This window comes from Pygocentrus nattereri, chromosome 19 (genome assembly GCF_015220715.1).
Source record: "Pygocentrus nattereri isolate fPygNat1 chromosome 19, fPygNat1.pri, whole genome shotgun sequence".
NCBI lineage: Eukaryota > Metazoa > Chordata > Actinopteri > Characiformes > Serrasalmidae > Pygocentrus > Pygocentrus nattereri.
Window position 1 is genome coordinate 2,707,703 of NC_051229.1, and position 17,286 is coordinate 2,724,988.

At 42.4% G+C, this 17,286-nt stretch overlaps 1 protein-coding gene across 1 annotated transcript in view; it reads left to right on the forward strand.

The window, feature by feature from the left end:
- The first annotated feature begins 15,384 nt into the window (after nucleotides 1-15,384).
- The window catches only part of thpo (thrombopoietin), a 14,929-nt gene continuing 13,027 nt past the window's right edge, over nucleotides 15,385-17,286 (forward strand). The window contains exons 1-2 of the mRNA XM_037530870.1: nucleotides 15,385-15,617; nucleotides 16,795-16,925. Of these exons, the coding sequence (XP_037386767.1) occupies nucleotides 15,605-15,617; nucleotides 16,795-16,925 (144 nt within the window). The 5' untranslated portion in view covers nucleotides 15,385-15,604. The remainder of the gene's footprint in view (nucleotides 15,618-16,794; nucleotides 16,926-17,286) is intronic.

A 17,286-nucleotide genomic window follows, 5' to 3' on the forward strand; every position in this document is an offset into this window, starting at 1 on the left:
TTAACTCCTGTAGCCTTCAGTTAACCCCTGTACCCTTCGGTTAAGACATGTAGCCTTCGGTTAAGACCTATAGCGTTTGATTAACACCTGTAGCCTTCGGTTAACTCCTGTGCCCTTCGGTTAACACCTGTACCCTTCGGTTAAGACCTGTAGCCTTCGGTTAAGACCTGTAGCCTTCGGTTAAGACGTAAGCCTTCGGTTAACCCCTGTAGCCTTCGGTTAACTCCTGTAGCCTTCAGTTAACTCCTGTAGCCTTTGGTTAAGATCTATAGCTTTCGGTTAACTCCTGTAGCCTTTGTTTAACTCCTGTAGCGTTCGGTTAAGACCTGTAGCCTTCAATTTAGACCTGTGGCCTTTGATTAACTCCTGTAGCCTTAGGTTAACTCCTGTAGCTTTCGGTTAAGACCTGTAGCCTTCATTTTAGACCTGTGGCCTTTGATTAACTCCTGTAGCCTTCGGTTAACTCCTGTATCCTTTGTTTAACTCCTATAGCCTTCAGTTAACTCCTGTAGCATTTGGTTAACTCCTGTAGCCTTCGGTTAACTCCTGTAGCTTTCGGTTAAGACATGTAGCCTTCGGTTAACTCCTGTACCCTTCGGTTAACACCTGTACCCTTCGGTTAAGACCTGTAGCTTTTGGTTAACTCCTGCACCCTTCGGTTAAGACATGTAGCCTTCGGTTAACTCCTGTACCCTTTGGTTAATATCTGTACCCTTCGGTTAAGACCTGTAGCTTTTGGTTAACTCCTGTAGCCTTCGTTTAAGACATGTAGCCTTCAGTTAACTCCTGTAGCCTTCTGTTAAGACATGTAGTCTCCGGTTAAATCCTGTTGCCTTCGGTTAACACCTCTACCCTTCGGTTAAGACCTGTAGCTTTTGGTTAACTCCTATAGCCTTCAGTTAACTCCTGTAGCATTTGGTTAACTCCTGTAGTCTTCGGTTAACTCCTTTAGCCTTCGGTTAAGACATGTAGTCTCTGGTTAAGACCTCTACCATTTGATTAACACCTGTAGCCTTCAGTTAAGTCCTGTAGCCTTCGATTAATACCTGTAACTTTCGGTTAACACCTGTAGCCTTCAGTTAACTCCTGTAGCCTTCAGTTAACTCCTGTAGCCTTTGGTTAAATCCTGTAGCCTTCAGTTAACATCTGTAGCCTTCAGTTAAATCCTGTAGCCTTCAGTTAACTCCTGTAGCCTTTGGTTAAGACCTGTAGGCTTCGGTTAACTCCTGTAGCCTTCAGTTAACTCGTGTAGCCTTCCGTTAAGACCTGTAGCCTTAGGTTAACTCCTGTAGCCTTCCATTAACTCCTGTTGCCTTTGTTTAAGACCTGTAGCCTTCGTTTAACTCCTGTAGCCTTCAGTTAAGACCTGTAGACTTCAGGTAAATCCTGTAGCCTTCAGTTAACTCCTGTAGCCTTCGGTTAAGACCTGTAGCCTTCGGTTATCTCCTGTAGCCTTCAGTTAACTCCTGTAGCCTTTGCTTAACTCCTGTAGCCTTTGGTTAAGACCTGTAGCCTTCACTTAACACCTGTAGCCTTCGGTTAAGTCCTGTAGCCTTCGGTTAAGTCCTGTAGTCTTTGCTTAAATCCTGTAACCTTCAGTTAACACCTCTAGCCTTCGATTAAGTCCTATAGCCTTCAGTTAAGTCCTGTAGCCTTCGGTTAAGACCTGTAGCCTTTGGTTAAGACCTGTAGTCTTCAGTTAAGACCTCTAGCCTTTGGTTAAGTCCTGTAGCAATCGATTATCACCTGCAGCCTTCACTTAACACCTGTAGCCTTCGGTTAAGACATGTAGCCTTCGGTTAAGTCCTGTCGCCTTCGGTTAACACCTATAGCCTTTGGTCAACACTTGTAGCCTACACTTGTAGCCTTTGCTTAACTCCTGTAGCCTTTGCTTGACTCCTGTAGCCTTTGCTTGACTCCTGCAGCCTTCGGTTCAGACATGTAGCCTTCGGTTAAGACCTGTAGCCTTCGGTTAACTCCTGTAGCCTTCAGTTAGCTCATGTAGCCTTCCGTTAAGACGTGTAGCCTTAGGTTAACTCCTGTAGCCGTCAGTTAAGACCTGTAGACTTCAGGTAAATCCTATAGCCTTCAGTTAACTCCTGTAGCCTTTGGTTAAGACCTGTAGCCTTCGGTTATCTCCTGTAGCCTTCAGTTAACTCCTGTAGCCTTTGCTTAACTCCTATAGCCTTCGGTTAAGACCTGTAGCCTTTGGTTAAGACCTGTAGTCTTCAGTTAAGACCTCTAGCCTTTGGTTAAGTCCTGTAGCCATCGATTAACACCTGCTGCCTTCACTTAACACCTGTAGCCTTCGGTTAAGTCCTGTAGCCTTCGGTTAAGTCCTGTAGTCTTTGCTTAAATCCTGTAACCTTCAGTTAACACCTCTAGCCTTCGAATAAGTCCTATAGCCTTCAGTTAAGTCCTGTAGCCTTCGGTTAAGACCTGTAGCCTTTGGTTAAGACCTGTAGTCTTCAGTTAAGACCTCTAGCCTTTGGTTAAGTCCTGTAGCAATCGATTAACACCTGCAGCCTTCACTTAACACCTGTAGCCTTCGGTTAAGACATGTAGCCTTCGGTTAAGTCCTGTCGCCTTCGGTTAACACCTATAGCCTTTGGTCAACACTTGTAGCCTTTGCTTAACTCCTGTAGCCTTTGCTTGACTCCTGTAGCCTTTGCTTGACTCCTGCAGCCTTCGGTTCAGACCTGTAGTCTTCGGTTAAGACCTCTAGCCTTTGGTTAAGTCCTGTAGCCATCGATTAACACCTGCTGCCTTCACTTAACACCTGTAGCCTTCGGTTAAGACATGTAGCCTTCGGTTAAGTCCTGTCGCCTTCGGTTAACACCTGTAGCCTTTGGTTAAGTCCTGTAGTCTTTGGTTAAGACCTGTAGCCTTTGCTTAAGACCTGTAGCCTTTGCTTAAGACCTGTAGTCTTCAGTTAAGACCTCTAGCCTTTGGTTAAGTCCTGTAGCCATCGATTAACACCTGCTGCCTTCACTTAACACCTGTAGCCTTCGGTTCAGACATGTAGCCTTCGGTTAAGTCCTGTAGCCTTTGCTTAAGACCTGTAGCCTTTGCTTAAGACCTGTAGCCTTTGTTTAAGACCTGTAGTCTTCAGTTAAAACCTCTAGCCTTCGGTTAAGTCCTGTAGCCATCGATTAACACCTGCTGCCTTCACTTAACACCTGTAGCCTTCGGTTAAGACATGTAGCCTTCGGTTAAGTCCTGTCGCCTTCGGTTAACACCTGTAGCCTTTGGTTAAGTCCTGTAGTCTTTGATTAAGACCTGTAGCCTTTGCTTAAGACCTGTAGCCTTTGCTTAAGACCTGTAGTCTTCAGTTAAGACCTCTAGCCTTTGGTTAAGTCCTGTAGCCATCGATTAACACCTGCTGCCTTCACTTAACACATGTAGCCTTCGGTTCAGACATGTAGCCTTCAGTTAACACCTGTAGCCCTCGATTAAGTCCTATAGCCTTCGGTTAAGACCTGTAGCCTTTGGTTAAGACCTGTAGTCTTCAGTTAAGACCTCTAGCCTTTGGTTAAGTCCTGTAGCCATCGATTAACACCTGCTGCCTTCACTTAACACCTGTAGCCTTCGGTTCAGACATGTAGCCTTCGGTTAAGACCTATAGCGTTCGATTAACACCTATTGCCTTTGGTTAAGGCCTGTAAGCCTTAGGTTAACTCCTGTAGCCTCCAGTTAACTCCTGTAGTCTTCGGTTAACTCCTGTGGCCTTCAGTTAAGACATGTAGCCTTCGGTTAACTCCTTTAGCCTTCGGTTAACACCTGTAGCCTTCGATTAACTCCTGTAGCCTTCAGTTAACCCCTGTACCCTTCGGTTAAGACATGTAGCCTTCGGTTAAGACCTATAGCGTTTGATTAACACCTGTAGCCTTCGGTTAACTCCTGTGCCCTTCGGTTAACACCTGTACCCTTCGGTTAAGACCTGTAGCCTTCGGTTAAGACCTGTAGCCTTCGGTTAAGACGTAAGCCTTCGGTTAACCCCTGTAGCCTTCGGTTAACTCCTGTAGCCTTCAGTTAACTCCTGTAGCCTTTGGTTAAGATCTATAGCTTTCGGTTAACTCCTGTAGCCTTTGTTTAACTCCTGTAGCGTTCGGTTAAGACCTGTAGCCTTCAATTTAGACCTGTGGCCTTTGATTAACTCCTGTAGCCTTAGGTTAACTCCTGTAGCTTTCGGTTAAGACCTGTAGCCTTCATTTTAGACCTGTGGCCTTTGATTAACTCCTGTAGCCTTCGGTTAACTCCTGTAGCTTTCGGTTAAGACCTGTAGCCTTTGGTTAACTCCTGTATCCTTCAGTCAACTCCTGTAGCCTTCAGTTAACTCCTGTAGCATTCGGTTAACTCCTGTAGCCTTCAGTTAACTCCTGTAGCATTCGGTTAACTCCTGTAGCCTTCAGTTAACTCCTGTAGCCTTCGGTTAACTCCTGTATCCTTTGTTTAACTCCTATAGCCTTCAGTTAACTCCTGTAGCATTTGGTTAACTCCTGTAGCCTTCGGTTAACTCCTGTAGCTTTCGGTTAAGACATGTAGCCTTCGGTTAACTCCTGTACCCTTCGGTTAACACCTGTACCCTTCGGTTAAGACCTGTAGCTTTTGGTTAACTCCTGCACCCTTCGGTTAAGACATGTAGCCTTCGGTTAACTCCTGTACCCTTCGGTTAATATCTGTACCCTTCGGTTAAGACCTGTAGCTTTTGGTTAACTCCTGTAGCCTTCGTTTAAGACATGTAGCCTTCAGTTAACTCCTGTAGCCTTCTGTTAAGACATGTAGTCTCCGGTTAAATCCTGTTGCCTTCGGTTAACACCTCTACCCTTCGGTTAAGACCTGTAGCTTTTGGTTAACTCCTATAGCCTTCAGTTAACTCCTGTAGCATTTGGTTAACTCCTGTAGTCTTCGGTTAACTCCTTTAGCCTTCGGTTAAGACATGTAGTCTCTGGTTAAGACCTCTACCATTTGATTAACACCTGTAGCCTTCAGTTAAGTCCTGTAGCCTTCGATTAACACCTGTAACTTTCGGTTAACACCTGTAGCCTTCAGTTAACTCCTGTAGCCTTCAGTTAACTCCTGTAGCCTTTGGTTAAATCCTGTAGCCTTCAGTTAACATCTGTAGCCTTCAGTTAAATCCTGTAGCCTTCAGTTAACTCCTGTAGCCTTTGGTTAAGACCTGTAGGCTTCGGTTAACTCCTGTAGCCTTCAGTTAACTCGTGTAGCCTTCCGTTAAGACCTGTAGCCTTAGGTTAACTCCTGTAGCCTTCCATTAACTCCTGTTGCCTTTGTTTAAGACCTGTAGCCTTCGTTTAACTCCTGTAGCCTTCAGTTAAGACCTGTAGACTTCAGGTAAATCCTGTAGCCTTCAGTTAACTCCTGTAGCCTTCGGTTAAGACCTGTAGCCTTCGGTTATCTCCTGTAGCCTTCAGTTAACTCCTGTAGCCTTTGCTTAACTCCTGTAGCCTTTGGTTAAGACCTGTAGCCTTCACTTAACACCTGTAGCCTTCGGTTAAGTCCTGTAGCCTTCGGTTAAGTCCTGTAGTCTTTGCTTAAATCCTGTAACCTTCAGTTAACACCTCTAGCCTTCGATTAAGTCCTATAGCCTTCAGTTAAGTCCTGTAGCCTTCGGTTAAGACCTGTAGCCTTTGGTTAAGACCTGTAGTCTTCAGTTAAGACCTCTAGCCTTTGGTTAAGTCCTGTAGCAATCGATTAACACCTGCAGCCTTCACTTAACACCTGTAGCCTTCGGTTAAGACATGTAGCCTTCGGTTAAGTCCTGTCGCCTTCGGTTAACACCTATAGCCTTTGGTCAACACTTGTAGCCTTTGCTTAACTCCTGTAGCCTTTGCTTGACTCGTGTAGCCTTTGCTTGACTCCTGCAGCCTTCGGTTCAGACATGTAGCCTTCGGTTAAGACCTGTAGCCTTCGGTTAACTCCTGTAGCCTTCAGTTAGCTCGTGTAGCCTTCCGTTAAGACGTGTAGCCTTAGGTTAACTCCTGTAGCCTTCCATTAACTCCTGTTGCCTTTGTTTAAGACCTGTAGCCTTTGCTTAAGACCTGTAGTCTTCAGTTAAGACCTCTAGCCTTTGGTTAAGTCCTGTAGCCATCGATTAACACCTGCTGCCTTCACTTAACACCTGTAGCCTTCGGTTCAGACATGTAGCCTTCGGTTAAGTCCTGTAGCCTTTGCTTAAGACCTGTAGCCTTTGCTTAAGACCTGTAGCCTTTGGTTAAGACCTGTAGTCTTCAGTTAAGACCTCTAGCCTTCGGTTAAGTCCTGTAGCCATCGATTAACACCTGCTGCCTTCACTTAACACCTGTAGCATTCGGTTAAGACATGTAGCCTTCGGTTAAGTCCTGTCGCCTTCGGTTAACACCTGTAGCCTTTGGTTAAGTCCTGTAGTCTTTGGTTAAGACCTGTAGCCTTTGCTTAAGACCTGTAGCCTTTGCTTAAGACCTGTAGTCTTCAGTTAAGACCTCTAGCCTTTGGTTAAGTCCTGTAGCCATCGATTAACACCTGCTGCCTTCACTTAACACATGTAGCCTTCGGTTCAGACATGTAGCCTTCAGTTAACACCTGTAGCCCTCGATTAAGTCCTATAGCCTTCGGTTAAGACCTGTAGCCTTTGGTTAAGACCTGTAGTCTTCAGTTAAGACCTCTAGCCTTTGGTTAAGTCCTGTAGCCATCGATTAACACCTGCTGCCTTCACTTAACACCTGTAGCCTTCGGTTCAGACATGTAGCCTTCGGTTAAGTCCTGTAGTCTTTGGTTAAGACCTGTAGCCTTTGCTTAAGACCTGTAGCCTTTGCTTAAGACCTGTAGTCTTCAGTTAAGACCTCTAGCCTTTGGTTAAGTCCTGTAGCCATCGATTAACACCTGCTGCCTTCACTTAACACATGTAGCCTTCGGTTCAGACATGTAGCCTTCAGTTAACACCTGTAGCCCTCGATTAAGTCCTATAGCCTTCGGTTAAGACCTGTAGCCTTTGGTTAAGACCTGTAGTCTTCAGTTAAGACCTCTAGCCTTTGGTTAAGTCCTGTAGCCATCGATTAACACCTGCTGCCTTCACTTAACACCTGTAGCCTTCGGTTCAGACATGTAGCCTTCGGTTAAGTCCTGTAGCCTTCGGTTAACACCTATAGCCTTCAGTTAAGACCTGTGGCCTTCGGTTAAGACCTATAGCCTTCGGTTTACCCCTGTAGCCTTTGCTTAACTCCTGTAGCCTTCGGTTAAGATCTATAGCCTTTGCTTAAGACCTGTATCCTTCGGTTAACACTCTAACCTTTGGTTAAGTCCTGTACCCTTCGGTTAACACCTGTAGCCTTTGGTTAAGTCCTGTACCCTTCTGTTAACACCTGTAGCCTTTGGTTAAGTCCTGTAGTCTTTGGTTAAGACCTGTAGCCTTTGCTTAAGACCTGTAGCCTTTGCTTAAGACCTGTAGCCTTTGGTTAACACCTGTAGCCTTTGGTTAAGTCCTGTAATCTTCGGTTAAGACCTGTAGCCTTTGGTTAAGTCCTGTAGTCTTCAGTTAAGACCTGTAGCCTTTGGTTAAATTGTTGATTAACATGTGTGTAGTGTTTAATTAACCGTTTTCAGCGTTGATTTACCAAAAAGAGCTCAGTGTTGCATTAGCACATGCTTTTCTTGTATTAGCACCTACAGTGTTAAAATAACATCTATCCTATTAAAATCAAAACAATACAGTCTTAACACTTACCATGTGCTATGTGTATTTGTGTCCAGATGGACTTAATAAATGCAATTCTAATCTGTTAAATAAACACAGTTCTACATGCTAATGCATCGCTGTAAGAGTGCTTTAGGCCTGTGTGTGTTAATGTGGTGCATTAAGAGTTCATTCAATGCTGTAAGAGCTAATTCTGTAAAAACATTGTTTCGCGCCTCATTGCAGAATTGCTGTAATCAGTGATGGTATGTGACCAGAGACTGCAAGCAGCCATGCAAACGTTGCCAAGGTGATAGCATTTCTGGAGTAATGATGCTGCTACAGCCAATTTATGTTACTGTTTATTTCATGGTTTATTGTCTTGATTAAATATTACGCTGACTGCTGGGATACGCTGACACTGCCACTAGCAGAGTTTCCCATCGGTGCTCCATTTAAAAACATGGAATATGGAAAAAAAACATTCCTGCAAATATTTCATTCTATCTTTTCTTGGGACGACACTATAGAAATGAAACTCTGATATAACTTAAAGTGGTCAGTGTGCAGCTTGTATAGCAGTGCAGATTTACTGTCCTCTGAAAAGAACAACACACAGCCATTAATGTCTAAATAGCTGGCAACACAAGTGAGTCCACCTCACAGTGAACGTGTCCAGATTGTGCTCAAAGTGTCAATAATTTGTGAGACCACCATTATTATCTAGCACTGCCTGAACCCTCTTGGGCATGGAATTCACCAGAGCTGCACAGGTTGCTGTTGGAATCCTCTTCCACTCCTCCATGATGCTACCACCACCATGCTTGACCGTAGGCAAGAGACAGTTGTCTTGGTACTCCTCACCAGGGTTAGCTGGCCATCTGAGCCAAACAAGTTTATCTTGGTCTCGTCAGACCACAGGACATGGTTCCAGTAATCCATGTTCTTGGGCTGCTTGTCTTCAGAAAACTGTTTCTGGGCTTTCTTGTGCGTCAGCTTCAGAAGAGGCTTCCTTCTGGGACGACGGCCATGCAGACCGAGTTAATGCATTGTGCGGCGTACGGTCTGAGCACTGACAGACTGACATCCCATTTCTTCAACCTCTGCAGCAATGCTGGCAGCACTCGTGTGTCTATTTTTTGAAGCCAACCTCTGGATATGACGCTGCATAAGTGGATGTGGTCGAACTTTTCAGTGGACAGTAAATCAATACTGCTACAGAAGCCATACACTAACTACTTTAACTCATATCCAAGTTTCATTTCTATAGTATTGTCCCATACAAAGATATAAAATATTTGCAGAAATTTGAGAGGTGTAAGAGAGAGATGTGTGAGATCCTGTATCTCTCTCTCTCTTTCCCTCACTGTCTTTCTTGCTTCAGTTGAGCGTTTGTGATGGGTGAGATTGACTACAAATAGAGGCATCAGTTGGTTCCTATGGGAATCATTCATGTTTTATGCATGTTAAAGGAGAGGTGCACTGTTTCTCAACTCTTTCTTCAACATTTATGATGTTGCACAGCCAGACCTTGCTGAGAGCTTCAGTATTCAGTACCTCTTCACACTTTTGCAGCTTCACACTGAATGTGATACACACTCTTATGGAGGAAACTGTTAGAATTCCAGATAGAAACCTTCTTGATAATGAGAAGCTTGTAGAACAGCCATGTAAATCTTAAGATTTGGCATAAACTATAGTTCTTGGCAAAACTCAGATACTTTAATAGACAGTCATTTAGTACAGCTTATTCATTTTTCAGGAAATATTTCTGTGGTGCTTAGATACAAAATACTCAATTTCCATAATGAAAGAGAAAGTCAAAGCAAAATGAGTGAGTTTCCAAAACGAGTTCAAAAAAAGCTCCTAACAACCACCTGGAAGAGCTGGTCGACACCAAAACTGCCCCCTTCGGATAAGCAGCACTGAAAGCTTTGATCTCTGAGAGGGAGGACCACTCAGCCCTGAGGGTCTGAAAGGACGTGTAGCTGATCAAGAAGAACCTCACTGAGAAAAGGAGATGGACACATCAAACAAAGAAGCTGAACGATGGACTGACCACCCCAGTTACTAAGCATAGGATGTTCAGATGATGATGGACATGTTTCTATCAAGCATTGTGATGCTACACTGTGTCAAATTCAGGGTCTGCATTCTTTGGAGGCTGCATTTGAAGGCCGATTGCGTCACAGAAGCGCGAGCAGAGCTGGTTTATGAGGAGCCTGGCCTCTTCCTATTTCCCTCATTATATCAAAAACAGGACTGCAAAACGCCAGAGGGCGCCCTCGAGCAACTCCTTAATGAATGGCAGTGAATGGTGCTCAATGGCTAAAAAAAAAAAGTTGAATTAGTTTCTAATCATTCGCTCAGAGCTTTCCTTTAATTTTAGGCAGTAGGATGCATTTCACTAAAAAAGCAAAGAAAACTCACCTGCATGTTTCCTTTTTTCTACAGCAAATGGGTTTTGGGCAGCAGGAGGCGGGCTGATTGTTTGGCGAGTGGAGCAGCTCGTAAGCATTTATAAACTATGATTTACTAACAGGAAATCCACTGGAGAGCCTTTGTGGGTCTACACAGCATTTGGAGGACACGTCTTCATAGATCGCATCCTTTGAAGGATGCAGCCCCTGAATTGGGACACACCTAAAGTCAAAATGCGTAAGACCTGTGTGAAGCTGCAGAGGAGAGTGACGCCTTATTACTAGTAGACAGTGGTGGACGAAGTACAGAAACGCTGTGCTTGACTTAAAGTCGAGACTCCCAGGGTAAAATATTCCTCCAGTAAAAGTAGAAGTTCCTCCCTTTAGACCTCCACTTGAGTAAAAGTACTAAAGTATTTCCCTTCAAATGTACTTAAGTATAAAGTAAAAGTACTAAAAGAGTAATTCTGGCTCTGATGTCCTGTTATCATTTTTATAACCAGACTGGCTTCATGAACTCATTTCAGGTGAAAGTCCTCCAGCGTCTCTCTTGGTAAACCAGTCTTTTAATAGAACGTCATTAATTAGTGACGCTGACGTCTATTAAAATGATCAGAAGCACAAAACACTGAAGGTAAACAGTTTCCATCAGGGAGAACCGAGTGGCTCTGAAATCACTTTTTACACACAAGCAAAGTTTCAGTTTCAGATTTATTTACAACTTAGTTCCAAGTTTAAGTTGAATAAAAACTGGCTTTAAACTCAGGATCACAGATGAGCTCCTTTACTATGTTGATCTGTAGGCGTCTGTTCATAAACATAAACCAGCCCAAACTCATTTACTATAAAATGAAATGGTGTTTGTAGAAATTCAGAAAAAAGCCGCGTCAGTCTCGACTGCATATGTGGACATATTTCTATATTGAGCTCTATTTACACAAAGTTAGGTTAGTTCATCATTTATGTTGAACAGACTCTCCCAAAGTTTTACGCTGCTGCGCTGACGTTGAACCGCGTGCTGCACTGGGTCGGTATGACCAACAGGTCAAAACCAGCTCTAAACAAAGTGACCGCTGGGCCCTGATTGGTGCTCTGGCTTTGCGCTTCTTTCGTTTTGACATGTTACGTTTTTATACACACAGAAACCAAAAGGAACGACAGATTTCTCAAAATGTAGGAGGAAAAAGTCGGATATTAGACTCTGAAATGTAGTGGAGTGAAAGGAAAAAGTCGCCTAGAACGGAGAAACTTCAGTACAGATACACCAAAAATACTAAAGTACAGAAACTAATTACATTTACTCAGATACTCAGTTACTGTCCACCACTGATAACAGAGCTCTGTGAACTTGTGTTGTGTAATATTCTAAATGGTAGGAAACAACAGTTCAAGTCATTTCAGCTATATATAAGTTAAGTGACCCTTATTAGTCCCACAACGGGGAAATTTCACCTCCGCATTTAACCCATCAGTGCAGTGAAAGACCACATACACACTAGTGAACACACACACTAAGGGGCAGTGAGCACACTTGCCCTGAGTGGTGGGCAGCCCTATCCACAGCAGTTGGGGGTTAGGTGTCTTGCTCAAGGGCACATCAGTCACGTACTGTCAGAGCTGGGGATCGAACCTTCCGGTCACAGGGCCGGTTCCCTGACCTCCAGCCCACGACTGCCCCCAAGTACACAGTGAAACAAAACAACATTCCTCCAGGACCAACACAGGAGCACAAGTGTGAGACTACAATAAACACAAGTGTAGACAATACACAAACATAATAAATATAATAAATAAATAAATATGAAAGACTTACAATAAATACAAAACAGAACCCAGGCAGCACGCAGTGCCACTGAGAGCAACCAGAGCAGCAACATACAGTATAGAGTGTTTGGCTGATACAGTAATTCTATCAAATTTGTTAAACATTGTTAAAGTGAAGTAAAATGTGCAAAAATGCAAAGTCAGATATTGTCGAGGAAATAAAAAGTGCAAAATGCAAGTATTCAGATCTGCAGTCGTATCAAATGAAGTATTTCAGTAAAATACAGTCATTAAATTTAAATACAGTGTTCCAGATATAATTTGGAACAGTTTTAATCATTTTTTTAATATGCTTGAAATAAAAAAAAAATTTAAATCAGCAAGCCTGTCCATTAATACTGCATATGTGTGTTCTTGTATTGCTATACTTGTGAGGACCCCATGTCCTCACTATGATAGGACTACATGAGTTTTTGCTTAAGTGAGGACATTTTGCTGGTCCTCACTTGAGCATGTGTTGTTTTCGCCAACATTTACGTTTAGGTTTAGATTTAGGTCTAGGTGTAGTATTATTTAGCTACAGTAACACAAAAATCAATAGAAACCTATGGGTGTCCTCAAATGTATAGCATAGCAAGACAAATGTGTGTGTGTGTGTGTGTGTGTGTGTGTGTGTGTGTGTGTGTGTGTGTGTGTGTGTGTGTGTGTGTGTGTGCGCGTGTGTGTGTGTGTGTGTGAGTGATGCCCTTGGAGCTGTGCGTGATTACAGAGGCTTTGACATCGGCTCCATTTTCTCCTTTTCCAATTGAATTGTAGCAGCGTCTCACAGCTGAGACTCAGTCCACGGCTGCGTAGTGACCGGGCATAACACTGATTCAGCACTCGCAGGCCGCACTGCTGTCCCTTATACATCACGCAGCGCCAACCGCTCACTTCACACAGAGTTAAAACTGCAAGGCTGAAGTTAACTGCACAAGAGCTTCAAGGAGAATTCCACAGACTTTTCAAAATTCCTCCATAATTAAGATGTTAAAGTCGCTCAGACCGGTTTGGTATGAAATACTTCGTTCTAGATAAACTTACAGAGTCAGAATAGTTCACAGTGGTGGTGATGGGAACCAGACGTCCCCCTCTAAAAGCTCCTCACAGTTCCTACATGAGTTCCTACACAGTTCCTACATGAACTGGTTCTGAATTCACTGCCTGATGACGGAGACGCTGTTTTATGAGAGGTTTGAGAAGATTTTGGCCTTGAAATCTAATCATGGTGGAGGGATACATCATATGCAGTGTGGTATGAAGCAAAATAGTCCCCAGAGAAGACACGTGTAGGTTCAGCAGTGGTTTAGGACAGTAATATAAAATGGATATATTTAGAAACAAATGATGGAATTTATTCATTTTTGATGGTTAATGTCATATTCATCACTACAGCGTCTACATATTTAAACATAATCAGTTTATTGACCCGTTCTTCTTTAACTGTCAGAGGTTTTTCTACACTAATTATTTATATACAACCTCATTTCCAAGAAAAAGTTGGGATGCTGCGCAGGACGCAAATAAAAATAGAATGCAATAATCTGCAAATCATGTAAACCTTTACTTATAAAGGTAAATACCACAGATCATACCATCACATCACATGTTGAGAAATTTTATAGTTTTTTGAGAAATATGTGCCCATTTTGAATTTGATGCCAACAACAGGTTCCATAAAAGTTGGGACGGGTCTGTTTCCCGCTGAGTCCATCAGCTCTTCATTAACAGCTCTGTCAGTGTTTGGGAACTGAGGAGACGCTGCTGTAGCTCTGACAGTGAAATGTTTTCTGTTCTTGTTTGATTCAGGATTTCAGCTGATCGTCAGTTTCAGGGGCTCATTTGTCGTGTTTTTCATTTTATAATGTGCCAAATGTTCTCAGTGGTGACCGGTCTGGACTGCAGGCAGGTCAGTTTAGCGCCTGGACTCTTAATACAGAGCAGTGCTGCTGTAATACATGCAGAATGTGGTTTGACATCGTCCGGCTGAAATAATCAAGGCCTTCCCTGAAAAAGACGTCGTCTGGACGGCAGCAGATGTTGATAAAACATGTTTATATCATTCAGCTTTAATGGCGCCTTCACAGATGAGCACGTCACCCAGGCCATGTGCACTAATGCCCCCCTAAACCATCATGAATACTGGCTTTAGAACTGAGCACTGATAACAAGCTGAGGTGGTCTTCAGCCTGGAGGACACAGTGTCCCTGATTTCCTGTGTGGGACCGCCGGACACTTTTCCACTTCAGTCCATTTTAAATGAGCTCAGGCCCAGAGAAGGTGGCAGCGTTTCTGGATCCTGTTTATATTTGGCTTCTTCTTTGTGTTTTAGAGTTTAACAACGTTTGTGGATGCAGTGATGAACTGTGTTCACAGACAGTGGTTTTCAGAAGTGTTTCTGAGCCCATGCAGTGATTTCACTACAGAATCATGTATCACTGCTATTAACTGCGGCTTCTTAGAGTTAAAACACTAAAAGCCTGTATTACAGATGTGTCTGAGTATAAACAGCTGCCTGTGTTCAGCAGTGCCAGGCTTGTTTAATCAGGTGTAGTAAACACTTTTTATCTGTTCGGCTTCATTGTGTTTAATCTCCTTCATCTGGTCAGTATTTCTGTGTATTTAGAGAAAACAAATGTTTAAAGGTCCTCACTGGGTGCAAAGACCACACTGGACACTAGTCCACCACAGCACAGTCTGTGAGCTCTACCTGCTGACCAGCACTGAGCTTAAACCTCAGCCTGAGTTCTACTAGAGTATGATACACTTCATAGTTCTATAATGATCTGATAACAAAAAGAAAAGTCCTTAATTTGGGCTTTTGTTATACGATTAAAGGACAAGTTTAAATTTACATAATTTAAAGGGGAGACTTCACTGATTTTTAAACAAAAACATTTCCATAATCCATTGGTTGAGATGTAAACAAAGTGGTTCTGAGTGGTTTGGTGTGAAATGGTTCAGACGTCTTTACAGTGGTGGTGATGGGAACCAGACGTTGCCGTGACTACAACACAGATACAGACACTTTATTTACCATCCAGAACCACCAGAGAACCTACACGAGTCTTCTGAGTTTATATGGAATGTTGATGATGGAAAATAGTGGAAAAACTGGAATAATCAGTTTTCTTTAGGGACTATTTTGCCTCACAGTGACCTGCATTTTATGTATCCCTCCACCACGAATAGAGTTTAAGGCCATAAATGTGTCTCAGTCATCAGGCAGTGAATTCATTACCATCTCACGTAGGAACTTTCTGTGAGGAGCATTTAGAGGGGGACGTCTGGTTCCTATCACCACCACTGTGAGCAGTTCTGACTCAGTAAGTTTCTCTAGGACAGAGCGTTTCACACCAAACCGCTCTGAACCGCTTTGTTTACATCTTATCCACTGAATTCTGCAGAAGTTTTGAACATTTGGTGGAGTTCCCCTTTAATCTGCCCCACTACGTGTCCCTCTAGTTTTGTTTTGAGACGTAACATGTTATCAGGGTTTAGGAAACAGGCCTCTCCCCATGTTCTCCTTTAACTCGGCGTAGTGAGTGACAGGAAAGACCAGACGAGATAAAAACTGGCTGAGCGAGTGCGGGGGCGATGTGCTGGACAGGACAAATGGTGGACAGGAGTACGTTTAACCGGGTTATTCCTCACTTTCTCTTTAAAATGGAGTGGAACGGAACGTAACGTTTGACCGCTGTGCTAACCGGGCATGGATCTGAGCAGTGAGTAGATGTGCTGAGTCATAATCTATAAATCTGTCTGTCTGTGTATTTATAAACAAATCTGTATTAATATATCTATTTAAGAGTCTTTACTGAAGGTGTTATTGAGTGTAGCTGAGTACTATTGAGTGTAGCTGAGTATTACTGAGTGGTACTGAATATAATTGAGTGTTACTGAGTATTAATGAGTATAACTGAGTATTATTGAGTGTTACTGAATATTATTGAGTGTTGCTGAGTATTACTGAGTGTAACCGAATATTAATGAGTGTAATTGAGTATTATTGAGTGTAACTGAGTATTATTGAGTGTAACTGAGTATTATTGAGTGTAACTGAGTACTATTGACTGTTACTGATTATTATTGAGTGTTACTGAGTATTATTGACTGTACTTGAGTATTATTGAGTGTAACCGAGTATTATTGAGTGTAACTGAGTATTATTGAGTGCAACTGAGTATTATTGAGTGTAACTGAGTACTATTGACTGTTACTGAGTATTATTGAGTGTAACTGAGTATTATTGAGTGTAACCGAGTATTATTGAGTGTAACTGAGTATTATTGACTGTACTTGAGTATTATTGAGTGTAACCGAGTATTATTGAGTGTAACTGAGTATTATTGAGTGTAACCGAGTATTATTGAATGTTACTGAGTATTATTGAGTGTAACTGAGTATTATTGAGTGTAACTGAGTATTATTGAGTGTAACTGAGTACTATTGACTGTTACTGATTATTATTGAGTGTTACTGAGTATTATTGACTGTACTTGAGTATCATTGAGTGTAACTGAGTATTATTGAGTGTAACTGAATATTATTGAGTGTAACTGAGTATTATTGAGTGTTACTGAGTACTATTGACTGTAACTGAGTATTATTGAGTGTTACTGAATATTATTGAGTGTTACTGAGTATTATTGACTGTAACTGAGTATTATTGAGTGTTACTGAATATTATTGAGTGTAACTGAGTATTATTGAGTGTAACTATTATTGAGTGTAACTATTATTGTGTGTTTTTGAGTATTATTGAGTGTGACTGAATATTAATGAGTGTTTTTGAGTATTATTGAGTGTGACTGAATATTAATGAGTGTTTTTGAGTATTACTGAGTATCACTGAGTCCTAAATGAAGTTCTGATGTTTATCCTTCATTGTTTATTCTATAGAGGTGCTGCTTGTGCTGCTGAGTGTGGTCGTCTCTGAACTGTCTGAGGTTCAGGCCAAACCGCTGGACTTCGTGTGCGACAGTGAGGCCAGGAGGGTAATGAACAAGGTCAAGGAGCTTGAAGAGGACATGGTGAGGTCTTAACTAGGTCTTAACTAGCTGCAAGTCAACCTGTCTTCACTGACTGTAACGAAAACACGCAGACAGTCACTGAGCACTGACGAGAATCTGTCTATTCCAAACATAAAGCTTCCAAACAAAACCCTAATTTACAACTTACACAAACAAAATCTCACAACTAAATCTTGACAAACATTCCTGCCATCATGCCATGTATTCCAATTTTTCTCACAGCATGTGGTTTGCTCCAAAATCTTTCTTTTGCCGTCTATTGGATTCATTATGTCTAATGTTCGTCCCTCTAGACTCTAAATCATATCTCAGTTACTGAGCTTAGTTGTTTATGGAATGATTGAAATAAAAATATTAACTA